The sequence below is a fragment of the Ovis aries genome, chromosome 2, assembly GCF_016772045.2.
Source record: "Ovis aries strain OAR_USU_Benz2616 breed Rambouillet chromosome 2, ARS-UI_Ramb_v3.0, whole genome shotgun sequence".
NCBI classification, from domain to species: domain Eukaryota; kingdom Metazoa; phylum Chordata; class Mammalia; order Artiodactyla; family Bovidae; genus Ovis; species Ovis aries.
The window spans coordinates 198,276,720-198,304,284 of NC_056055.1; the positions used below are offsets into that span (position 1 = coordinate 198,276,720).

At 37.3% G+C, this 27,565-nt stretch overlaps 1 protein-coding gene across 3 annotated transcripts in view; it reads right to left on the bottom strand.

Moving 5' to 3' along the window:
- DNAH7 (dynein axonemal heavy chain 7) overlaps positions 1-27,565 on the bottom strand; it is a 266,322-nt gene that overhangs the window by 188,268 nt on the left and 50,489 nt on the right. For all 3 annotated transcript variants that reach the window (XR_006058804.2, XM_042244009.2, XM_004004780.6), the window contains 9 exons: positions 25,473-25,592; positions 21,507-21,690; positions 20,726-20,905; positions 14,807-15,079; positions 13,933-14,060; positions 11,640-11,718; positions 5,574-5,798; positions 3,327-3,473; positions 816-1,501 (listed from right to left, as the gene is read on the bottom strand). Coding sequence is in view for 2 of the 3 variants with exons in the window: in XM_042244009.2 (XP_042099943.1) it covers positions 816-1,501; positions 3,327-3,473; positions 5,574-5,798; positions 11,640-11,718; positions 13,933-14,060; positions 14,807-15,079; positions 20,726-20,905; positions 21,507-21,690; positions 25,473-25,592 (2,022 nt within the window). In the remaining variant the exon portion in view is untranslated. The remainder of the gene's footprint in view (positions 1-815; positions 1,502-3,326; positions 3,474-5,573; positions 5,799-11,639; positions 11,719-13,932; positions 14,061-14,806; positions 15,080-20,725; positions 20,906-21,506; positions 21,691-25,472; positions 25,593-27,565) is intronic.

Consider the following 27,565-nt stretch of genomic DNA (forward strand, 5'->3'; position numbering starts at 1 on the left):
TTCCTTTCCATGTGCATCAATAAATTTGTCTTTCACACAAGGAAATGAATGCTTTTGCTTCCTTCTGGTGCTCTTCCCTCTCTCTCTATCTAATCCCTACCAATGCAGAAAATTTCTCACTAGCTAATGACCTCATGCATTATTCTTAAAAATAGAATCTAGACATGCCACTTTCAGAGAAGTTCAAAAATTACTCTTGATGAACATATTGGAGCAAGCTGGGCAGGAGGCAGAGCAATCAGAGACTGAGCCAACACCAATTGCTGGGCAAGCTCAGGTTTAGGATAATGTACCCATAACCAGAGGCTGATATCTCCAAGCAGATAGCTTTCCCTTGCCATGTAAATTCACAATAAAGATAGCAGTCTGATTTGGATGTACTCTTTTTTAAGGTAAAATATAAACTGCTTAATACAGATTACAAAAACTGAAAAAAACTGACAGGATAAGGGTCGCCTACAACAAACTAATTAGTCTATTTGGAAAAATACATAATGTCTTCAATTTATTGTTTATATGTTCTATAACTATGTTCATAGGCATAAGATTATTTTTGAGCATCAAATATATGAGATTGGACTGTGGGCAATAAAAAAGAATATCTGGACACTGTCTACTACTTTGCTCTGAATATAGATAATAGCAAAAGTATCAAGACTCTTCTAAAAGAAATAAAGGTTAATATCCCTTCCAATGTACTGTTTAAAATATTAAGTATAAAGTGCAGACTCAATTTTCAAAAAGAACTGTATATTATATATGAGTAATAATTTTGATAACATACTATAAACACTGTCAAAAAAATATCACATTACCTCATTTGCTTTTCATAAGGCTTAATGAAAGGAGATCCTCGCATAGTTTGTGTCTTAATAATGTGGTCATCCAACAACATCTGAACTTCATCAACTGATGACAAAATAGATGTCCCACTTTCTCTATAAGGAAGAATGACAAATTCCATTGCATCCCATTCATTAATCATCTTCTCCATGGCCTTTTCGAGAGAATATTCTTTGCTAGCTGCTTCACTAATACCCTCAAACCTATCTAAATATGGCTCCAGATTCATATCTAAGAAAGAGAAGACAGTGGAATCATCTGCTGGCTGCAGCGGGTAACCAACGATGCTGGACATGGCCTCCCAGTGCCTGGGGCGCAAACCAGGATTACAAATCACTTGAATGAGAGGAATGTGCTGCTTGAAATCTTCCACCTTTGCTCTTACTTTTTTGGTCATTGCCAACGCATTGGGAGAATCGTGAAAGGTTTTCTCCAGCTTATAGAGTCCTCTCCAGTAATTGCCAACGTCTATTTCCACTTGGTCTGGATTCACCTTGTTATATGGTCCTTCTGTCCACGCTCTATATTTGGTGCTAAATTCTACAGCAGTTTCATAGAGACGGAGATAAGGGTTCAAACCATCTTGGATTTTTTTACGCTGAGGATATATTGAAGGTAGCCAACCAAATGCCTCTTCTTCAGCATTAAACTGCTCAATCTGAAAGGACAAGTATTAAACATACTACTCTGAAAGGGAATGATATTCAAAATTAAGTTTTAAAAGGCTGGTGCATGGGGATGACCCAGAGAGATGTTGTGGGGAGGGAGGTGGGAGGGGGGGTCATGTTTGGGAACGCATGTAAGAATTAAAGATTTTAAAATTAAAAAAATAAAAAAAAAAAACTTCTAAAAAAAAAAAAAGTGAAGTAGATGTTCAAAAAATAAATAAATAAATAAAAATACATCCAATGTGACCCCCCAAATGCTGAAGGTAAACTTAGATTAGGCCATATCTGGAAAATAATAATCTCTTTTTCCTAGGTATTTTGTTTGTTCATTTTTGCCGTTCCTATTTCTTTTTTATCACCGTTTTCAGAGAACAATGACTTCTTAAGTTAGTTAAAATAGTAAATTTATACATATAAAGAAGTCTCTGTCCATCAAGATATACTGAGGATATAGCTTCTTTTATTACATAAGAATTTAAATACTTTTAAACACACAACATTGTGTTAGGTACTATGGAAAACAGAAAAAAATTATATTGCAAAGTACTAATTCCAAGGAGTTAGTAATCCAGTTGAGGAGTTAAATACCAGTTACTTATTAAATAAGCAACAGAAGAAATGCCTTAGAACAGTAGCCATTAATATAAATTGAATAGTATATTTTTTAAAATGCTGTCACTCAAAGACAAGAGAGCCTTCTGAAATAGCACAATCATAGATGCTCCTGTAGAGAAGTTACAACTGAAGCTGGGTCTTAAAGGTAAGTAGGATAAGAGATGTAAAGAAAGCATTAATTTCCTCTTAGCAAAGTAGTAAAGTTGTAAGGATGTAGGGGGTATACAGGAGTAATCCACTGAACTGAAAAGAGTGAGCTAGATATGCAAATTATGCATATTACTTAAATGTCAGTGGCATCAATTTTAAAAAAAATTACAATGTCTCTTTTCTCAACATATATTTACATATCTGAGATTATTATAAACTCTTTAATTACCTGAACTAAAATATCAAAATCTTGTAATATACTAGAAATGTTAGAGAATCGTAATATGGTCTGTTTTCATATTTTGTTGTTGTTGTTCAATTGCTAAGTTGTGTCTGACTCTTTTGCAACCCCATGGGCTGTAGCCCACCAGGCCTCTCTGCCCATGGGATTTCCCAGGAAAAGAATACTGGAGTGACTTACCATTTCCTGCTCCAGGGGATCTTCCCAACCCAGGGATTGAACCCACATCTCCTGCATTGGCAGACAGGTTCTTTACCACTGAACCACCACAAAAGCCCGTTTTTCTATTTCCCCTTTTTATAAAAAATATAATTAAAAATTTCAAACATCTTACATGGCAAAGAGTATGGCTTTTCCCCACCCAGCTTCTAACTGAGAACACTGGTTTCTGAGATAGTGGTATTGGAAACAAAGTGGCTTGATGGGAGAAAACAATGGACCATTAAAACACAGCCATGAAATCTAAGCTGGCTTCCATGAAGGTGGGAAATCTAAACAGTAACCAGGTGCTATCACATAATGTAAATGATCAAGAGACACAAAATAAAACTCCAAAAGCAGATGCAGATACAACTCTATCTTTAAAATAAAAGAGGAAGGCCCCTAAAATGTTATCACTACCAATAGAAAACAGCAATGCTGCTTCTCCCTGAAGCACGGCTATAAAATCTATTTGTGCCATATATGTTAATCTCTAATTAAATGTCGTTAAACTCTTTGAATCCATTTCTTAAAGGTGAATGCCCAATACAAAGTCAAATGCTCTTTCTGTTGAACAAATTCATCCTAGAAGAATTTTTAAATTATACCTTGTCTGCTGCTAAATCCAACTTTGCATTCAGTGTCTGAGCCTTTTTCAGGTACCGTTGTACATCCTGAAGATCTCCAAAGGAGTAAAATTCTTCTGACTGTTTAGCGTAACTTTCCAATTCCTCCACAAACCGTTCACACCGTAACTAATAAAAAACAGTTTTTTGTAACTATTTTTAAGAGTAAAAACCCTTAGGCATCAAGAGAAAATTTTGGAATTTATAATGGTTATCAGAATTATTACATTTCATAACTGGCAAAATATAAAGAAAAGGATGATCTTGAAGATGACTGGGATCCAAAACATGTAGAATTTTTAAGAGTCTGGATTTAAAACTAATGGGTTAAGATTCCTATAATTAATAAATCAGAGAAAGTTTACCTCTCTATCATCAATGTAAGAAATTCTAATGAATAAAATGTATAAGAACAAACAATGGCATTCTTTAGTATGCTAATATATATTCACTTGAAAAAAACTCATGATAATCAAGTATGGGACTAAGAGTACTCCAATTTTTTAGAGACTTATGAAGGTAACAGCAGCATTTTTACTAACAGGAAAAAACTGAATTTCTTTATTTGCATTCTAATATTTAGATATCTCTTCAATTAGTAATGCTAAAACAAAGCATTCTGAATTTATTTTTCTTGTCCCATGAGTTCACTTCATAGGAAATAAAGAAAAATACATACAGATTTATAAGCCTAAAAACCAAACTCTTCTAGTGTAAAACAAACGTGTCTGTTTTTTTAATGAGAGGTTTCTTACAAAATGTCATTGGAAAGACATTCCAAATTAAATGGTTCTTAAACAGCTCTTAATGAAACACTCAAAACTCAAATTTAGGTTATTAAAAATAATTTCATATTTTATAGATTATCTAGGTTGATTTCTGTCCTCTTTAGTTCCCTGGGCAATTAATTGCTCTGGCCCAGTGAGAGAAGGAAAATGAGAAGAAAAATTCATTAATGTGAAGTATAGTTTGTAGAATGGTATACATTACCACAAAGTATAGATAATTCTGGGTCACCCAATGATTTCCTAAGAATCTATTATATTATAGCATATGCATCTAATATTCATGATATTTTCTATAGGTTTAAAAAAATTCTGAAGTGGCCTAAATGTAAAATAGAAATAAATACTTAAATATACCCTTGCAGTTTAAAATGAAGGATTAAGAAATTTTTAACTCTATAATTTATGCTCCAAACATATTCTGCCAATAAATTATATTTGCTATAGTGTGGCAGACAGAGGTCAGGCTTGCTATCAAAGAGCAGCTCTACTGGCTGACTTGAAACAAGTCTGTTCACCTTCACCTGGGAGCCTTAAGTCTCTTATCTGCAAAACAAGACTGAAAATATGGTGTCATTTATTCAGATCATAGCTATGAAGCACTCATGGCATTTCTGTGTGTCAGGCACTGTGCTAGCCAGTAGGGTTAAAAAAAATAGATAAAAAGTAAAAATAAAAGGCCTGCTCTCAAAGAGGTGACCAACTAGTGGGAGAAAAAATTGAAAATATAATTAGCCCAATGGAGAGTGTTAAAACTACCATGGGAACAGAGGAGAAGAAGCACTGAGGTCTGACTGAAAGGGCTTCTCCGGAAGTCAATGACTCTGCGGGATAGACAGGCATGTGTAGGGGACAGTGGGGCACTCCAGATGAAATGGAGAGTGTGGGGCTTCCCCGGTGACTCGGTGGATAAGTCTCTGCCTGCCAGTGCAGGAAACATGGGTTCGATCCCTGACTGGGAAGCTCCCCCGTGCTACAGAGCAGCTCAGCCCATGTGCCCCCACTACTGAGCCTGTGCTCCAGAGCCTGTGTGCACCACTGCCAAGGCCAGCGCATCGTGGAGTCTGTGTGTTGCGACAAGAGGCCACCACAGTGAGAAGCTTGCGCACTGCAACTAGAGAAAAGCCTGTGCAGCAATGAGGACCCAGCACAAGCAAGTGAATAATAAACACTAAAAAAAAAAAACTCAAGAGAGTACTATAAACTGTGTAAGATAATATTTTCATTAATAGTCATTTGTGGGCAATGTATTAAAAAGTTTTCTCCCTTGAAAAATCAAGAAATGATGCCACATTCATCTAATATGTGTACTATCTTCTACTAAGATTAATGGGAAGAAAGAGCTAAAATATGTGAACTGTGAAATAGAGGCGCTGACAGTGCTATGTCGGAAGCTAAATATTTCCAGAAAATGAAAATAATTTAAAATATCCATGATGCCTACCTTAAGACCTTCTTGATATTGTTCTGTTTTATCCTTAATGATTTTCCTATGTTCATCAAAAATTTCTTCCATTCTTCCATACCACTGGAAGACATTATTATTTAGCCTAATGTCAGCTGGGGAAAAGCTGGTACACTCAATGAGGAAGGCGAGGCAGTTTTTAGACTCCACCAATCTTTGTCCCAGTTCAATCATATCAACTGTTTCTACTTTCTGAATATAAGCCTGAGGGGAAAAAAATTACAGATGGCATTTTTAGGAACAGTTCATGTCAAAAAATAGCCTGTGGAAATACACTGCATAAATATGTACAGACTTGTTAGAAGGACAGACTTTTGGTTTAAACAGGGGACTGCAGCACAGTCTGCTTCTCATCCCTCCTGAAAGAGCAGGGGTGGTGGTGGGGAGGGGGACAGAAATACTAAACAACGGACAAAAAGCACTGGAAAACCAAGGAATGCTGTAGTTCTCCGGAACAAAAGAAGCAGACGATGAGTGATACCATTAATTCTTTCAGAATAGCATTTTGTGGCACCTACTGTATGCCTGATACTGTGCCAAGTGCTGGCAATTCAGTGTGACAAAAACAGACATGCGTTTTGCCCTCAGAGAGCTTAAAGTTTAGTGGAGGAGACAGTCCAATAATGTTTACATAGTTAACAAATGTAAAATTGTAAATCTGCATCAGACACAAGTGCAGCAAGACTTTAGTTATAAAAACTAAAATGTGGCCTTTCCTGGTGACTCAGACAGTAAAGAATCTGCCTGCAATGCAGGAGACCTGGGTTCGATCCTTGAGTTGGGAAGATTCTGTGGAGGAGGTCTTGGCAACCCACTCCAGTACTCTTGCCTGGAGAATCCCATGAACAGGAGAGCCTGGTGGGCTACAGTCCATGGGGTCACAAAGAGTCAGACACAGCTGAGCAAAACACTAAAATATAACTATAGACAAATTTAACAAGGAATGTGCTAAACCTATGAGGAAGACTACGGTACTTTATGGAAGGACATTTTTAAAGTACCAAACAAATGTAGAAACACATATTAAGATATAATATTATAAAGATGTAAATGATAGCTCAGACAGTAAAGAATCTGCCTGCAATGCGGGAGACCTGGGTTCGATCCCTAGGTTGGAAAGATCCTCTGGAGAAAGTGAAAGTTGCTCAGTTGTGTCCAACTCTTTGTGACCCCATAGTTATAGTCCATGGAATTCTCCAGACCAGAATACTGGAGTGGGTAGCCTTTCCCTTCTCCAGGGGATTTTCTCAACCCAGGGATTGAACCCAGGGTTCCCGCATTGCAGCCCGATTCTCCTTACAGACCCCAGTGGACTTCCCTTGTGGCTCAGCTGGTAAAGAATCTGCCTGCAATGCGGGATACCTGGGTTCGATTCCTGGGTTGGGAAGACCCCTGGAGAGGGGAAAGGCTACCCACTCCAGTACTCTGGCCTGGAGAATTCCATGGATTATATAGTCCATGGGGTCGCAAAGAGTTAGACTGTGTGACTTTCACTTTCACAGTCCCCAGTATCACATCTGTAAGAATCTTCATCTCTAGAACACAAAAATATCTCAAGAAAGCATGTTATAAGATAGTATATATAAGCAACAGTTTGGCAGAATTCTAGTTTATACGTACCCAAAACAGAACAGATTTTAAAATTCAAAAATAACAATTAGTTTTATTTAACATGTCACTTTACTATTTAAAATTCTTTACCAGTTGAGCCACAAGGGAAGCCCAAGAATACTGGAGTGGGTAGCCCATCCCTTCTCCAGGCAATATTCCTAGCCCAGGAATTGAACTGGGGTCTTCTGCACTGCAGGTGAATTATTTACCAACTGAGCTATGAAGGAAGCCATTCCTCAGGAGAAGGAAATAGCAACCCACTCCAATATTCTTTTCTGGAGAATTCCATGGACAGACAGAGGAGCCTGGCGAGCTACAGTCCATGGGGTCGCAAAGAGTCAGACATGACTGAGCGACTAACAGTCTCTCCTCCAGTCTAGAAAGTCAATGCAATTTCAATCAAAATTGCAAGGGTATTAAAAGAAACTAAATTTAATATGATTCTAAGTCTCTGAAAGTACTCAAGAGTAAATATTTGAGAAAGAAAGAAAGTGAAGTCACTCAGTCATGTCCAACTCTTTGCAACCACATAGGCTGTGGCCTATCAGGCTCCTCCATCCATGGGATTCTCCAGGCAAGAATACTGGAGTGGTTGCCATTTCCTTCTCCAGGGGATTTTCCTGACCCAGGGATCGAACCTGGGTCTCCCACATTGCAGGCAGAAGCTTTACCGTCTGAGCCCAAATACTCAAGAAGGCAAAGATAATCATGAAAAAGGGAAGTGATAGAGACTAGCTCTGCTAAACAGCAAAATGCACTATATAGAGGCAGTAATTTAAACAGTTCCTGTTCTGGCTTCAGGAGTAGAGAATAGACAAGACTAGAGCTCAGAAATAGATTCAAGTATGTATGGAAATTTACTGTTGAAAAAGAGGCATTTCAAATCAGGAGTGAAATGACAAATCATTTAATATATTGTACTGAAGTAATTGGCTATTGATTTTGGAAGAAACTAAGAGGCCTATTTACTTAGAAGTACAGAGAAGGTACACTATTAAGTGAATAAAATAGTTTGTAGCAGTAATGATTGTATTTTTGCAAAAGCAGATCTCTTTTTGTGTGAATGGGTGAATATATAGGTGTGTGTGTGTGTGTGTGTGTGTGTGTGTGTGCACATATGTGCATGAACATAGAAGTGCCCATGTGTATGTACACATATACATGTGGTTCTCTCAAAGTTCTTTTGAACCATTAACTTATGCATATATATTAAATATATAAATGGTGAAGGAAACCTGCTATCCTATAGAAAAATGAGAAAACTGGCAATTACTGATCCCAACCTGTGTTATACCCCATATCTGCCTGTCCAGGAAGTACCTGTTTTTAATGCTCTTAAAGTTCTTTTAAATTTCTTATAACCAGCTCTCTCTTGCTCTTCCTTTTTGTCACTCTCCGCTGTCTATCTTGGAGAAGGCAATGGCACCCCACTCCAGTACTCTTGCCTGGAAAATCCCATGGATGGAGGAGCCTGGTAGGCTGCAGTCCATGGGGTCGCTAAGAGTCGGACATGACTGAATGACTTCCCTTTCCCTTTTCACTTTCATGCATTGGAGAAGGAAATGGCAACCCACTCCACTGGGGAGCCTGGTGGGCTGCCGTCTATGGGGTTGCACAGAGTCGAACACGACTGAAGCGACTTAGCAGCAGCAGCAGCTATCTATCTATCTATCTACACACACACACATACACACACAATTGGAGAGAACCGTTACCCTCAAAGAAAGAAATTATGGAAAAGAGGAACTTTTATTTCATATAATTCCATATTATTTTTCACTTTTATAAATAAAGAGGAAAAAAAGAGAGAGTAACATGTAAACATACATTACCATATGTAAAATAGATAGCCAATAGTAATTTGCTGTATGACTCAGGGAACTCAAACTGGGGTTCAGTAACAACCTAGACTGTGTAGAAGGCTGAGCACCGAAGAATTGATGCTTTTGAACTGTGGTGTTGGAGAAGACTCTTGAGAGTCACTTGGACTGCAAGGAGATACAACCAATTCATTCAGAAGGAGATCAGCCCTGGGATTTCTTTGGAGGGAATGATGCTAAAGCTGAAACTTCAGTACTTTGGCCACCTCATGCGAAGAGTTGACTCATTGGAAAAGACTCTGATGCTGGGAAAGATTGGGGGCAGGAGGAGAAGGGGACTACAGAGGATGAGATGGCTGGATGGCATCACTGACTCGATGGACGTGAGTCTGAGTGAACTCCGGGAGTTGGTGATGGACAGGGAGGCCTGGCGTGCTGCGATTCAAGGGGTCGCAGAGAGTCGGACACGACTGAGTAACTGAACTGAACTGAACTGAACAACCTAGAGGGGTGGGATAGGGAGGGAGGTGGGAGGGGATGTGGGTAAATCTATGGCTGATTCATGTTGATATTTGGTAGAAATCAGCACAATACTGTAAAGAAATTATCCTTCAGTTAAAAAAAAAAAGACAGTGTCTTGAAATCTTTCATATGTCATTCTAATTAGGCTGTTGTTCTTTCGTTGTTGTTGCAAATCCAAATAAAGGTCTAACTGAAAATACATTGCTGCAATTTGGTTAATCAGCTTTCTAAGCAGTCAAACAAATGGATTTTTATTTCCTCTCACTGATAAAAAATGACTGACTTCTGTATTGAGTAAAATGAGATGTTTATGACCTTACAGAAATAAACTTTTTCAAGATACAGAAATATAACATCAAGTAGTGAGTGCTATTTGCTAATTCTGTTAAATGTTGCTATAAACAGAAATTCACACCAAATAACTCCAAGTTCCTACAGAATTCCAGTGATGGCTACGGGGGTAAATAAATAACACTCTTCATACTCAATATTCATTATTTTTCAAAGGAATTTCCAGCTATGGAACTCTCTAGCTACCTTTAAAATCATTCATATTAAAATATCACTTTTGCAACAACTAACATAAAATATAAAAGATTCTAAAAAAAAAATACTATAGGTATGTTTGTATTTGATACACAGACATACATTCAGGTGCCAAGAGTCCCAATCCAAGTATAAATACTTGAAAAGGAAATAGAGGAATTATATATAGAGGCTGATATATAAAAGCTGGTTCTAATGATTTTAATAAAATTTTCTTTAAGTGATTAATTTAATGTACATAATCATAGGAACTCCTTTTGTAATTTCTTACCTATACAAACTTTTGAATGATTTTACATGTTTTTCTGGGTTTGCTTAAATATTTTAAAATCTAGAAACACAAGGTTCTATTTTGGATCTTGCGATTGCTGCTACTGCTGCTGCTAAGTCACTTCAGTTATGTCCGACTCTGTGTGACCCCAGAGACGGCAGCCTACCAGGCTCCCCTGTCCCTGGGATTCTCCCAGGGACATTGCCATTTCCTTCTCCAATGCATGAAAGGGAAAAGTGAAACGGAAGTCGCTCAGTCGTGTCCAACTCCTAGCGACCCCATGGACCGCAGCCTACCAGGCTCCTCCATCCATGGGACTTTCCAGGCAAGAGTACTGGAGTGGGGTGCCATTGCCTTCTCCGTTGCGATTGCTAGAAAAGGAAAAAAAAAGCTCCTATAAAAGCTTAACATTACACAAATGGAAAAGGAACAAAATAAAAAGATGATCAGCCAGGTGTCTTATATTATTTTACTCATGATCAGGCAGACCTCAATCACAGGAGACTTATCTGATATTTTCAGTACCATAGTCCTATGCTCAAAATATTTTTCAGCAATCTACCACAGAAATGTTTAATATATGATAGAGTAAAAGATAACCTATGGAAAACAAAGCAAAACATTACTTAAGGATTAAACATTCATTGATTTAAGAAATGAAGGATGACCACATATTTCAGGTTTCCCAAGACAGCCCTGGTTTATGCCTGTTAGCACAGTAATGATTATTAACAGTGCTCTCAAAAAGATCCTTGTAGACAGACAACTGCATTAATAACTCCAATATTTCACCTCTTCCAATATCTAATCTTAGGGTGTTCTCTCACAGACTCTGTGGCCATGTGACTTGCTTTGGTCAATAGGTTACTTGCTATTCTGACACAAGTAGAAACTTAAAAACCATATGTGCAATTGGGCTTGCTTTTCTGTCTCTATCACTCCATGAAAACACGCACAGGTGAGACTGCTGAAGTTTGAGAGGAAAGTGAAGCAGAAGAAAGTTACTGAAGGTAATGATAATGGTCAATCCAACTGAGAACTAGTTGATCTGGCTAAGTCAGAACCGTCTAGGAGTATCCAGCCTGCATCACCAAGCTTCGACAGACAGACAGAGAGAAACAGAGAGAGAGTGTATGTGTGTAACTTAAGCCTCTGTTTTAACTTTTGGAGTGATTTGTTGCTATATTATCATGTCAATAATTATAAAAACCTGGGAAAAATAAGCAAAACAATTTATTCACACACATATGACTATACAGAGCTTATAAACAATACCTTCATTTCCATTAGTTCTGCTGTATTTGGAGGTGTGCTAAGAGCTTTTTCAGATATCTTTTCAAATTCCTCACATAATCTGAAAAACCAGACAAAAGTCATTTACATAATTAAATTTTATTCCTAAATATATTCATGTATACTGTTTTAATATTCCATTACATGAAAAATAGATTATCTTATGTATATGACATCTAAGTAATTAAAAGCAAATTTGTGCTCACTTATTCATTCAATACACATTTAATCATTCACCATGTTCCTAACTACTGTATTAAGTGCCAGAGATTCAGAAACGTGGAAGATGTAGTAATGGTTCTCAGACAGTCCACATTCCAATATGCAAGACAAGACTATGAACAATCACTTCCAACCTAGAGTTTCAAGGATGCTACCAGAGATTTAGTTGAGATGGTACTAAAAGGTGGTCTACTTGGAAGGCACGGTTAAAATGGGCTGGTGTGCTCAGAAACTTCTGGTAGTATGCAAATATCTCCTACTGACTTGAGTTGTGGGCAACACAAATAATGAACTTACCATGAAATTAAAAAGAAAAAAGACAGAGTTGTGAGAGGTTAAGAAAGTTGAGATAATGCATAGAAATTTATTCAAGAAGATTGCTGTGAGGTGAAAGAGAGGGAATGGATGGTGATGATGCTGAGTTGAAGTGGAAGATGGAAAATGGAAGAGAGTTTTGAACATGTTTGCAAATTTCAGAGGCAGAATCAACAGTGAAGGAGAGATTTAAGATGAGACACAGAAGGGACAACTCAAAAGCACAGGTCCAGAGAGATAGAAGGCAATGAGGCTGAGCTTATGGGTGGAGACAAGAACAATGAATGGTTGCCAGACCCTTGTCATGTGAGAAGGTGGGGAGTCAGACAGGAAGGGGTCTGTGCAGAGGTGAGTTGAGACAGATGAGAGCAAGGAGTTAAGGGTATTTGTACCTAACAGTTCCTGTAATAGTCCTGGTGTGTCCTCTGTACATACTGGGAGTCTGGCGAGAGGCATACTTAGGAGAAAAAGGGAAAAAGTAGAACTGGCATGAGCTCTAGGGGCAGCTAAGAGGCAGGGAAATAGCTATGAAATTAAATATTTCACTCAGCATGAAATGTTATAAGTAAAACACATATTCACTATTCTACACTTGCAGAGGAAAAGGTACTTTGAGATGAATATGTGATTCTGGGTCTTAGATAAGCCACCCAAGTCCTAGCCCTTTTTCATGTGGTGCCACCCTCTTCAGCCTCCCCCCAACCCCACCTCTCATCCCTCACAGTATCTGTGAAAGCAACATAACCCACTCCTTGTTCCTAGGGCACATCATGACATTTCATACCTCACTTCCTTCTACATACTATATCCTCTAACTGGAATTCTTTCACCCACATTGTTCACCTGGTGGACTCCTACTCAACCTTCAAAAGGAATTCATGTATCACTGCAACTTTTCAGCCTTCCCTGATTTTCCCCTCTCCTCCAACCTTCACTGTGAAGGAAATTGACCATTTCCGTCTCTACTGTTCCCTGTTGTAATTTACTGGATTGGGTGTCCACTTCTGCAATATAACTTCAGCAGCCTTGTTCATAGTCTATGTTCCTAATGCTGTGCCTGACCTTCCTCTAGGCTTCTACAAAAGCTAAAAGAAGTATTCTTTTTAATAATATTTTCTCTAATACTATAACTATAAAAATTCTTTTTAGTTGGGGGGTTTATTCCATATAACTGATATCAGGAAAGAGGTTCATGGAGCCACATTATCACCAGTGTTAGAAAACTACACTAATTACACTTCTAGCCTTAAATAGGTATTCTGCTTTACACATTAGCATTTTTGAGTTTACTTATCAAGAGTTAGTTTTCCTTAAAATCTCCAGGTTGAACAACAAATGAGCTTGTAGTTAAGATAACATGTTCCCATGGACATGAAGGGTAATTACAGTAAAATGATGTTCCAAATTTGGGATCCTTGACAACTACTCTGAATATCCACTTTGAAAACTCACTCTGTGTACTGATTACACAAACTTAAAAATGTGAAGTTAGATAATGTCCACATGACTTATACAAAAGAAATGCAAATGCATTTTAATACCACCTTAATTCAGAAAACTGGGAAAACATATTCATGGTGGAAAAAAAGACACTAAATAGATTCAAGTAGAAATAAGTGTGGCTTTATCTTTTCTTTTAGGTCATTTATGACACTGCTTTATCCAATACTTTAGGTGACAGTTGATTCTATTTAAACCGCACCCCCCGCCTACAAAATAAAAGTATTACACACAGTACCTTGTATTTACTTCCTGATGATCTCTGAACATTTTAGCAATAAGTTTTCCACAAATGACATCTGCTCGCTTCACCAAAGCTCTGATTAATTCCTCACAGCGCACTTCAAACATTCCTAAACGAATAGTCTGCAATGATGGGTATCAAAAGCTTAATAAACATGAAATGACATAAATGATTCCCACAATTTTGCCTTTTCCACAATATTGATTTTGTGTGTATGATCTAATACAATTGAGTTTGTTTTTTTTTTAATATGATGTAGGCTGGGTTTTTTAAATACTCTACCACTATCTTCTCAGTAAATCTCCTTGAATAGTATTCTTAAGCCAATTCTATTTCAGGACAATAACGGATATAAAAACTTCAGAGAACTAACTTATTGCTATATAGACAGTGCAAGATTTAAATGTTATATTTGCTCTGTACAAAAAGTAATGAATGTTCATGGTAGTAATTTTGGAAAATATTTTTAAAAAAGACAAAAGTAGAAAATGTTTAATTACTAGTCTTCTACTAAATAAGTAACCACATTTTGGTATAATTACCATTGTTTCCCAAAGTATTTATAAACACCAAAGCAATTAAAAAAATTAGTTCTTGATATTTTTCACGGGTCAAATTAAAGAAAGTACTTAAAAGTCAGGCTTGCACGGTAGACTTTCAGCTCTCTGAGCAGAAGAATCTTGTGTTTTGTCTATTTCCATATAGCCAGGGCTTACCAAATGCTTGGCATATAGAAAAGTCCAGTAAATAGTTATCTGTTGATAATAATGGTCTAATTCTTTCACTGTACAGTGTAGGAATACATGCTAATAAACCAGGGAAAAGATCACTAGGTACAAAGAACAGCTGTACAAGACGGGTGATTTACCTTTCTAGATGTGTACTGTATATCCTCTATGAGTTTTTGGTATTTGCGAATTTCTTGTATTATTCTCTCATAATGATGATTTTCTGCAAGAAAAGCATCAGCATCTTGCTCAGCTTTTCTGGTAATTAAAAAATCATACTTGTCATAAAATCTGAGGTGCTCAATGGGTGCCACGCTCTCACGCATAACCACCTCCTTAATCTTTGCTTTGTGAGCTTCGACAATTTCATTCAGAATTATTGGCTTCAAGACTGTTGGTTTAGACTTACTTTCCTAAACAAAGGGATAAAAACTATATGAGTCATTTAAAATATCTTAAATTAAGGTAGCCATATCATTTGTGTTGCGCTGTTTAGTCACTTAAGTCACGTCCAGCTCTTTTGCAAGATCATGAGCCTGCCAGGCTCCTCTGTCCATGGGATTTCCCAGGCAAGAATACTAGAGTGAGTAGCCATTCCCTTCTCCAGGGGATCTCTCTGGCACAGAGACCAAAGACACATCTCCTGCATTGCAGGTGAATTCTTGACGGCTGAGCTACCAAGTAAGCACACCATATCATTTAGCTATGTAAAAATGCCCATCTTAGCACATTGTCTTTTTACTCTCAAGGTACTCTGATTTTTCTAATCTATGTCTACAGAAGGAAATTCAGTTTAATCACAGCATATTTTAAATATCTAGGTTTCATATAATGTTTTGTTTTTCTTAGAGGCTATCTAGGTGTGTTTTGTTTTTCTGTATGGGTGAAAGAGCAGTCACTTGAGAACATGCACAAATTAACAATTAGAATATCAAAACAGCAAAATCCACATTTTATTTGTACAACTGTATATGCTAGCTTAAAAGGTAGTGCTTGCATTGTACATTATTTTTTTTTTAAATAAGTCAGCTCAATGTCACTTGATTGTAGTCTTTGATCACAATACTTAGTCACCTTGAGAAGTAATCTATCTGGAACAAAGAAAGACTGTTTACTCATTGATTGGACTCTGAGTTTTGATTCTGTGAACAGCAACTAGAACAGACTAAAATCCCTAGTTGCAAAATTTGCATTCTGCTACCACCGTTAGAATAACATGGGCAAGAATGTTATCAGACAATTATTTTAAATAAGCAAACAAATCTCAACAGACAAGTAAATGTGCAAATATGGTTTATTATCTTGAACCAAGATATACTTTAAATACACACACTCTCTCTCTCTCTCTCTCTCTCTCTCTCTCTCTCTGCCTGTTTTCCAGAGAAGGGATTTTTAACCATCACAAATAAAAATCATTGCCAGTAGTGAATATCCTACAGCTTTTAAACTGATAATATCAAATGATTCCTCAGCGAACTGGGTAATTTGGTCAGGTATCCAGGGTGCATTTGCCCACTATGTCCCCTAGTGGGCATTTCAGGAAATCACACTTTTTAAGAACTAGATGCTTCATGAGAACATTAGTGAATCCCACCACCTTCACTATCATCTCAACCCTACTCTTGGGGCACAGTAGATGTTTGGTGTCATCCTTTCTGAAAAAGAACTTTAGGATAAATAAATACATATTGTAAAATTTATGCAATGTGAAATTGTTGGGTCTAATGTGAAGCTTGTCCATTTTAGTTTACTGATTCCATTATATTTACTACCGTGGACAAGAGTCTTTCAGAAGAAATGGAGGAGCCCTCATACTCAAAAAAAGAATCCAAAATGCAGTACTTGGATGCAATCTCAAAAACTACAGAATACTCTTGATTGGTTTTCAAGGCAAACCATTCAACATCATAGAAATCCAAACCTATGCCCCAACCACTAATGCTGAAGAAGCTGAACTTAAATGGTTCTATGAAGACCTACAAGTCATTCTAGAACTAACACCAAAAAGGATATCATTTTCATCATAGGGAACTGAATACAAAAGGAGAAAATCAAGAGATTCCTGGAGTAACAGGCAAATTTGGCCATGGAGTACAAAGTGAAGGAGGGCAAAGGCTAAGGGAGTTTTGTCAAGAAAACACACTGTCATATCAAACACCCTTTTCCTACAACACAAAAGACTACTCTACACATGGACATCACCAGATGATCAACAATGAAATTGACTGCAAAGAATACAATCAATCTGAAGATGGAGAAGTTGTATACAATCATCAACAACAACAAAAAGACCAGGAGCTGACTGTGGCTCAGATCATGAGCTCCTTAGTACAAAATTCAGGATTAAAGTGAAGAAAGTATGGAAAACCATTAGGACATTCAGGCATGATCTAAATCAAATCCCTTATGATTATACAGGGTAGATGATGAATAGATTCAAGGGATTAGATCTGGTAGATAGAGTGCCTGAAGAACTGTGGGTGGAGGTTCATAACACTGTACAAGAGGTGGTGACCAAAACCAGTCTGAAGAAAAAGAAATGCAAGAAGGCAAAGCGGTAGTCTGAGGAGACCTTACATATAGCTGAGGAAAGAAGAGATACAAAAGGTAAAAGAGAAAGGGAAAGATACACTCAACTGAATGCAGAATTCCAGAGAATAGCAAGAAGAGATAAAAACCTTCTTAAGTGAAAAAGGCAAAAAAAAAAAAAAAAAAGAGAACAATAGAATGGCAAAGACTTGGAGACCTCTCCAAGAAAATTGGAGATACCAAGAGAATATTTCATGCAAAGATGGGCACAATAAAGGACAGAAATGACAAGGAACTAACAGAAGCAGAAGAGATTAAGAAGAGGCGGTAAGAATACACAGAAGAATATACAAAAAAGGTCTTAACAACCTGGACAACCACAATTGTGTGGTTACTCACCTAGAGCCAGACATCCTGGAATGTGAAGTCAAGTGGGCCTCAGGAAGCATTACTACAAACAAAGCTAGTGGAGGTGATTTAGCTGTTTCAAATCCTAAAAGATGATACTGTTAAAATGCTACACTCAATATGCCAGCAAATTTGGAAAATGCAGCAGTGGCCACAGGACTGGAAAAGGTCAGTTTTCATTCCAATCCCAAAAAAAGGCAATGCCAAAGAATGTTCAAACTACCGCACAATTGCACTCATTTCACAGGCTAGCAGGGTAATGCTCAAAATCCTTCAAACTATGCTTCCATAGTACATGATCCAAGAACGTCCAGATAAACAAGCTGGCTTTAGAAAAGGCAGAGGAACCAGGGCTCAAGTAGCCAACATCCATTGGATCACAGAGAAACCAAGGGAATTCCAGAAAAATATCTACTTCTGCTTCATTGACTACATGAAAGCCTTTGGCTATGTGGATCACAACAAACTGAGGAAAATTCTTAAAGAGATGGGAATACCAAACCACCTTACCTGTCTCCTGAGAAACTTATATGCAGGTCAAGAAGCAACAGTTAGAACCAGACATGGAACAATGGACTGGTGCTAAATTGGGAAAGGAATACAACAAGGCTGTATATTGTCACCCTGCTTATTTAACTTATATGCATAGTATATCATTCGAAATGCCAGGCTGGATGAATCACAAGCTGGAATCAAGATTGCCCAGGAGAAGTATCAACAACCTTATATATGCATATGATACCACTCTAATGGCAGAAAGTGGAGTGGAACTAAAGAGTCACTTGATGAAGGTGAAAAGCTGGCTTAAAACTCAATATTCAAAAAACGAAGATCACAGTATCTGGTACTATGACTTCATGGCAAGTAGATGGGGACAAAAGTGGAAACTGTGACAGATTTTATTTTCTTGGGCTCCAAAACCACTGTGGACACTGACTGTATCCATGAAATTAAAAGACGCTTGCTCCTGAGAAGGAAAGCTATGATAAACCTAGAGAGTGTATTAAAAAGCACAGACTTTACTGACAAAGGTCCCTATAGTCAAAGCTATAGTTTTTTCAGTAGTCATGTATGGATGTGAGAGTTTGACCCTAAAGACGGGGCTGAGTGCCAGAAAATTGGTGCTTTTGAACTGTTGTGCTGAGGAAGACTCTTGAGAGCCCCTTGGATTGCAAGGTAATCAAACCAGTCAGTCCTAAAGGAAACCAGTCCTGAATATTCACTGGAAGAACTGATGCTGAAGCTGAAGCTCCAGTACTTTGGCCACTTAATGCATAGAACTGGTTCACTGGAAAACACCCTGATGCTGGGAAAGATTGAGGGCAGGAGGAGAAGGTGGCAACAGAGGATGAGATCATTGGATAGCATCACTAACTTGCAATGGACATGAGTTTGAGAAATTCCGGTAGATAGTGAAGGACAGGCAAGCCTGGTGTACTGCAGTCCATGGGGTCACAAAGAATTGGACATGACTTAGTGACTGAACAACAACAATGTGAATCTTATTAATATTCATCATAAAATAAGTAAGGTGGGAAATCATAACTGGTATCCCCACAGAAAACCAGGAACATTGAGAGGTGACACAACCTCAAAATGAGGGTTCTCAGGACATAAAATTTCAGAAGGCTGCAAGTTGAGGGGGCAATAAAGAGAAAATGTCTTATCTGGGCCTTGTTTTTCAGTGGAGAAGAAAAAGGATGGTTATCTTAAGCATTTGTAATCACAAACCTGTTTTCATACAGATTTAGGAAAATGTTCATACTATCAGTATTGTCCACCAAATCCTCAGGCAAAAATTTTGTCTAAAAGCGTACTGGGTTTGCAGGGGCCTCAAGAGCACCTATCAATATGCAAATTCCAGAGGAACCAATTCAAATCAAGGCCTCAAAGACGTCCTGCATAAAGTTCTCAATTGTACAAGTGAAGTCGCTCAGTCGTGTCCGACTCTTAGCGACTCCATGGACTGTAGCCCGCCAGGCTCCTCTGTCCATGGTATTCTCCAGGCAAGAATACTGGAGTGGGTTGCCATTTCCTTCTCCAGGGGATCTTCCCGACCCAGGGATCGAACCCAGGTCTCCCGCATTGCAGGCAGACACTTAAGGCCATAGTAATAAAGGAAAAGAACATACAGTAATAAACCACCAGGAGCAGGACTCAGATTGGCAAACAGAGAAGAGTAATGAATATATAACTAAGTACAAGAGACTATCAAAAATGATCAGGGTTAGTTGAAAAAAAAAGTTAATGGGTCCTGAGAAAATAAAAATAAAAAAGTTAGACCTATGGAGATGATAATATTCTCAAAATGAATAATGTCACAATCACAATGGTAAGTAAAATAAAACAAGTCATGGACTATTTATAAGATGACTCCATCTATACAACAATATGAAAAAACTAAAAAGAAATTTAATATGCAGCTGTGTATTGATAGTAAGTTTATCTTTAAAAATTTGGAATAATAACTACAAAATGCAAGATAGTGAATCCTTTGCTAGAAGGTAGAAGAACAAAACTATGAACAGGGAAGGACAACTGAGGGGCAGAGCTTAAAGGTCACATTGTATGAGTTAGATTGAAGGCATGAAGGTGTTAACTTTATTACTACTTAAAACTTTAAACATTAGCCTTAAAACTTTAAAGAGTCCTGTACTCTTCTTATGTGTGACATACTTATAAACTATTTAAAAAATTAAAAGGGAAAAAGAAAGCTAATGGTTGTTACTTAGGAAACTTGAAAAACTTTTAAGTAAATGAATTTTCAGACATGCTCATTTCAGATACTAGATTGCAATAACTACTGTTGAAATATTGTTCAGCAGAATGTTGCTAAATATTCGGCCAAAGAGAGAAGGGAAGCCAGACCTGATCACAACTTTAATTCTTCCCCCTCAGAAAGTTTTCAGCTGAATTCAATGAAAGACTGGTCTAAGAAACTGGTATTAAAGAGAAGCTAATGGGAGAATAGTATGTTTTCAAGCAAAACTGCCTTATAAGCCAATGTGATTAAGTCATTTATATTCCGTTAAGCGGAGGATACCAGTCTACACCTTCTAGAAGTTATTTGAAGGAAATACTGTCATGCAAATTCAAGCAATCAGAATATCGTTGCTACTTACCCATTTGGAATACAATTTTGTCTCAACTCTTGGCACAAAGTTCACAGCCTTAATCATGACATCATAAACATTTAGAAGAATGTCTATATAATCATTGAAATCAGGTTCAAACTTAATGGTGTCGTTATCAAGAATCAGCCTCATGACAAAACCTGGATGTTCAAAGGCTCTAACAGAATCCTGCAACAAATAAATTATATAAAATGTATATATTATAAAGTATCCATAAATATGCATATCAATTGTGAGAGACTAAGGAGGGCACTGGTCCCAGGAGAATACACCCTTCCTCTCATGACCTAGACAGTTAACCCAAGGAGGCGCTGTACCAAAAAAGATAAGAGCCATTCCCAGCTAGACTTGTTGGTATCTACTATAGGGTCAAGAGGCCAGAAAAAGGAAGATGTGTATAGCAGTGGGGCTCTAGAATCATGCAAGAAGGAGCCCAAGAGGAGAATATGCAAATTCCCAGACTGCTCACCTGTATCAGGACCTTCTTCCAGTAAGAAAAGCATTGTTTGAAGAAGTCTTCCCCAGTCATCATGACCCAAATTTCCCAATGATGGGAATTTTCACTTATTCCCACTAACCTCACTAATATAATAATAATAATATATTCTACACATGTAGGTTGACACTAAGTCTTTTTTAAAACAGTTAGGTGTAATAGGTATAAAGATATACTTTCTGATCTCTCACTGGTAAAAGTTATAATTATCCACTCTCAAAGAACTGAAAATAAATTGGTAAGTGAATATTGGTATGACTGAATCTTACTTACTGGAGGTTGTGCAATTAAGTCTGTGAAATCTTGCATGGAAACCAAAGCAAGTTCCTGCAGTTGTAAAGTCATAAGTGTAGCAGTACAGTTGAAAAAAGATTCCATTTTGGCACTGCTGTCACCAGTTGGCAATAGTTTCTTTTTATTACCTTGGTAATAAATATTCTGCACTTCTGGAAACCACCTTCAAAGAACAAAAGACTTTTAAAAGTTAATACTTTCAGTGAATTACTCCTCTTACATTAACAGTAACTTCTGAACATCCAAAGGTCTTCATAGAGAGGTATATTGCCAAGTGACATTATCCACTTTCTGAAATGTAAGTACTAGCATATTTCATCCCTCCTAAGAAATTTTAATCATAGACAATGGAAAATGGCTCAATGACATGATGCTTTGATAAAAACGTAACTTGAACTCCATGTATGACACTCTTTGGATATTATAAAAATTATCTTTACTGAATATTACAAGGCATGCTTCCCATGGATTTGTCAATTTAAAGCTAAAATGTGAGTAACATTAAATCAAGGGAGGCCTTTTTTGGTTCAACCCACTTGATATTTTATGCTATTCTATTTCACAATGATAGTTGAAAACAAGATACAAAACAACAAAATCAAGTATGTTCTTTTCTTATCCTCCTTCATGAGAAATTCTAAAAGAGTGATTGATTTAAACAAGTTTCAAATGTATGTGCATCCTTGTAATAAAAGGAAAACAATGAATTTCATATTCACAGACACATTGTGATAAGCCAAGTTTTCAGTTTACAAAACCACTGTCCAACACTAAAATTAAGGAATATTTGTACCTCTTTTATAAGATAGAATTTTTAAGCAATCAGTATAAGCTCAGGAGTTGCCTGAATGCTCCCAGAGAGATCAAAGTTTTAAACGTATTTGTCCCTTTAACAAATACATGTTTTGTGCCCCTGTGCTAGGGACAGTGCCTCAGGAGATATGAAAAATATGACATAATCCTTTATCTTTTAGAATAGGGAAGGCAACATGTCATAGCAGAAAAGCAGATACATTTGAAATCAAAGGATAGAGTCATATTTTCTACTTAGAGAAGAGTTTTATAGTGAAGAGGGCAATTTCACTAAAGAAGAGATAAAAATGAAGCGAAAAGACCATGAGAAAAGGATCTGAAGTAGAAGATATGAAAAATAGGTGGGAGAGGTAGGGCAAATATATCTAATCATTTTGCTATCCGTATCAGAGCTAACAGACTAGAAAATCGGAATAAGTAAGTGGGGCAAAGTGTGCAGGACTTTGCAGAACTTGGGAGTTAAACACAAGAACTTGGGACAAGCTTATGCTCTATGAATAAACAGCATATCCTTCTGCAGTGGGGCACGACTGCTAAAGCAACAGGTAAACAGGATAGGTAGCAAATACTAAGGGGAGAGAGCGAAGCCAGATACAGCAGATACTAAGGGGACTGAGAAATTTCCAGTAGCTCAGGCAAGAGATGAAGACAAATGAAATGTATCTCAACAAAAAAAGAATAGTTAAAGATACACTGAGTATGGCTAGAGGCAGCCTGGGGATGGTGAGGATGTAGATGATGAGTAAAAGACATAGAAAAAGTGAAAAAAACTTTTCAACTTGGCCTGGGAATTGTCCAGAAGAAGAATGGCAGGTCTGGAATAAAGAGTAAATACTGTTATGGAAATGTTGAGAACCAGGTGCTGACATTTCATTCAACTGGAGATATACAGTAGAAATTTTATAAGAGGGACACAGAGCTCAGAAAACATAAGCTCTTAAGACAGCATGTACCCCAATGTTCATCGCAGCACTGTTTATAATAGCCAGGACATGGAAACAACCTAGATGTCCATCAGCAGATGAATGGATAAGAAAGCTGTGGTACATATACACAATGGAGTATTACTCAGCAGTTAAAAAGAATTCATTTGAATCAGTTCTGATGAGATGGATGAAACTGGAGCCGATTATACAGAGTGAAGTAAGCCAGAAAGAAAAACACCAATACAGTATACTAACACATATATATGGAATTTAGGAAGATGGCAATGACGACCCTGTATGCAAGACAGGGAAAGAGACACAGAAGTGTATAATGGACTTTTGGACTCAGAGGGAGAGGGAGAGGGTGGGATGATTTGGGAGAATGACATTCTAACATGTATACTATCATGTGAATTGAATCGCCAGTCTATGTCTGACGCAGGATGCAGCATGCTTGGGGCTGGTGCATGGGGATGACCCAGAAAGATGTTATGGGGAGGGAGGTGGGAGGGGGGTTCATGTTTGGGAATGCATGTAAGAATTAAAGATTTTAAAATTTAAAAAATAAAAAAACTAAAATTAAAAAAAAAAGACAGCTAAGAGAGAAGAAATCATGAAATTGTTGAGAATATAGAGAAGAAAAATGAAAGCAAATACCTGCCTCTATTCTTAGAGAAGAGAGTAAGATTAAGTAGAGTCAGAAAAAGAGATCAAAAAAGAAATAGATACAGAGACACAGAACAGAGACTTAGAGAAGGCGGTAGTGATAAACTACAGCAAATGCTGAATAGAAGTGGAGGACGAGGACTAAGAAGATGTCACAATTAATCATTTACTAATTGTTTCTCCACTGTGGTGAGCTGATGTTCTGCCTTTCAGCCATGATAAAACACATTCTGGATCCCTATTTAAAGAATGGCCAGAGCATTCTTCCCTCAGAATCAATTAAGCAGCATCAAGATATACAGTTAATCAATCTACATCTTTCAGCAAAATAACTCAATAATGGTTTATCCTCTACTCTTTTCTTTGACATCCATTCTACTAAAATTTGCAGTGGAAATGTAATCCTGGGGTAGAACCCTAAAGTTATAGAATAAGTTATATTTATTTTTATTCTGTGCTTATGAGGTCATATTCTTCTCTGCAATTAATTATGAAGTTTCATTCCACACTTCTCCTCTATTTTTTATAAGAAATACTAATATTATATAAAAGTCTAAAGTTCTTTCAAGTAATATCAAACAAAGAATTTGCTTCTAATGTATTAGTGAAGAAAAAACATAAAGGAAAGATTTAGCCATAAGCTGTTAAAAGATATCTTTCTAAGTACGTTTCAGAAATCATAAAACCAAGCTGGAGTTTCATGTCCTCTGCCATCTTAAATGTGATCCAATTTTAATGTTTTCTATTTGTAATAACTTAATAACCTCTAAGCATCTGCCCGCCAAACGGGAGACCCAGGTTCAATCCCTGGGTCGGGAAGATCCCCTGGAGAAGGAAATGGCAACCCACTCCAGTATTCTTGTCTGGAAAATCCCATGGACAGAGGAGCCTGGGGCTACAGTCCCTGGGGTCGCAAAGAGTTGGACACAACTGAGCGAGTTCACTTCACTAATGACCTCTAACAGAGACAATTTTCCTGTATTGTTTCAGAACATAGTATCTGGCACCAGTATCAATAATTATCATATGTGGCTATTGCATTTTGAAGGGCCAAATCAAAATGATGTTTAATTTTCATTTGATAGGTCTACCCTCCCAACACAACTGTAAACTCCTTTAAATAATATTTTCCCTTTAAACTCTTCTGTATCCTCCATCCAAAATCAAGATGTAATAGGCATGTTACTTTGCATGTCTTCATAGCAGACTCAAAGAAGTATCTGGAGAATGATTAGTTGATGATCATTACCCTCCCGCCCCCGTGTTATCCAACCCTACCCTCAGAGGAGAGCGTAGAAACAAGACATTGAAAAAAAAACCATCCATTATAACCATCTTAGTTTCTATACTATCTATGCTGCATAGAACATCTGGATAGACATCACAGAGCAAGACAGTTAAAGACATCATATTTAACCCTCAATCAGAAATGATTACAAACTTGTTAAAATGAGATTTTCTGAAAGCAGTTAAACTATAGTAGCTCAATCATCACATTTTAAAATGTATGTTTTTTGTACATGAAATTTCAAAACTTTACATTTTCAGTAGAGTCTCTTTGGCAGATTCCATGTGTTTCATGACAATTGTCTGAAAAGTTGACAGCTCCAATGCATCCTGACGATTGTGAAATTCTTCTATATCAACTAACCGTAACTTTCTGCAAGAGATGTCAATGAACAGTGATTTACATATGAGTGGCTTTGTTTGGTATTTGATATTTTGCTAATTGGTTGTTCCCTTCTCAAAAACAATATTCCTAGGTTTTATCACTAAAATTTGTGTTTCATAAAAATATTCTAGAACATAAAACATTTTAATTTTAAAATAATATAATTAAATTCAACAGGAACACAGTTCCTGTTATTATGAAAGAGTGCTATACAATAGAAGGATATAATAACTGAAATTTTATGGATAGTTAGACTGAATTTTTCTTCTAACTAGAATAATTATAACAGGAAAAGAGGTAGGGCTCAAAGCTTACAAGGTCCACTCCTCCTAAAACAAAAACTGTACCCATTCTGAAAAGAGAGCAATCCTGGATATTGAGAAGCCATGAGGTGAGGGAGTTCTCACACCTAATTATGACCCAGTGTATAAAAAAATCTTTTGAACTTGTGTGGTTTTTATTTTTTTTTTTTCAGAAAACTGTATTTACTTCAGCCAATAGTTTTCAGTTCTGACTACAACACTATAATCCTTGTTACAAACATGCTTCACTCAAGAATTTTCTCTAAAAAAAAAAAAAAAGAATTTTCTCTAGCCCATTAAAGAGCAATAGTATCTATTAGTATCATTGTTATGCACCTCAGTTTAACCACAGATTACTTTCCTAAAGAAATTGCTTTTAAATTTCTACATGATCAAACGTTTTCTATGTTATCTGAAAGGCAGTAAACACTATTAAAACATTACATTTAATTTTTGCTTAAAGACCAATATAAAATCTTGGTTAGTAAATGAAACACGTTTCACATCTCTTTAGATTCCTTTCACAAGTGGAAGTCCATCTCCTAGATTATAATGAGTTCAGTACATGACATCAGTGATATATTATGCACAAAGTCTGTATAGCCATTGCTGAAGAATCATTGGTAATGTGTTATTCTGGACAACTGAGCAGTTCAAAGCAAAGTTTTACATAAAATATTTCTAAAATGTAGCATGACGGCACATACTAAACATAATCTGCTCTCTTTAGGCTTCTAGCTCAACGTGTTCAATGTGACTTTCTGCTTTAAAGCTGTAGCTATAAATCAGGGTGCAGGTGCATGCCATGTGAAGCAGCCCTGAAGAAGGGCAGTTGCTAGGGCAGGAGCCCTGGAATCCACTGTGCCATTGAGCAACCAGACCAATTTTCCCTGCACTTCCTTGGTGTTTGATTTAGAGACAGTTCTAAGCACAGGGCACCCATCTTTCCTGTTTTGAGACTGACAGGCTTTTATAAAAGTTTTACAGAACTTTTCTCATGAAATCCCTAATAACGCCCCCTATTTGGTCAAAAGGCTGAATTTTTAAGATGGCAAAAGTACTACCGGACATTGGTCTTACTTTCTCAGGACAATTCCTACAACAATCTAGGAGTAGAACAATAGTTTTAATCACTGGATTAAGACTACAGAAAGAGTCAGGAAAAAAAGATACTCAACAAATAACAGTCCCAAATCACCCAGACTGAATGTCGGGTTCTTCCCTGAACTCTTCCTATCCTTTACCTGCTGCAAGCAAGCAGATGTCAATTTCTGGAGACTCAGCAGTCAGTCATGGATCCCTCCCATCCTCACACCTGCCACTTGATGCTCATCACAGTCTGTAACCTACCTTGTTCCTTGGATCCATCACTGATTTCAGGCAGAATGGTCTTCAGCAGTCTTGGCCCAACACTCTGGACTTAACATCAAGTCAGTCTCTGACTTTGACTTCTAGTTCTCAAAGCTAATCTCACTTCTTCGTGAAGTCACTCAGTCATGTTTGACTCTTCATGATCCTATGGACTGTAGCCCACCAGGCTCCTCCATCCATGGAACTTTCTAGGCAAGAGTACTGGAGTGGGTTGCCATTTCCTTCTCCAGGGGATCTTCCCAACCCAGGGATCGAACCCAGATCTCCCGCATTGCGGGCATACGCTTT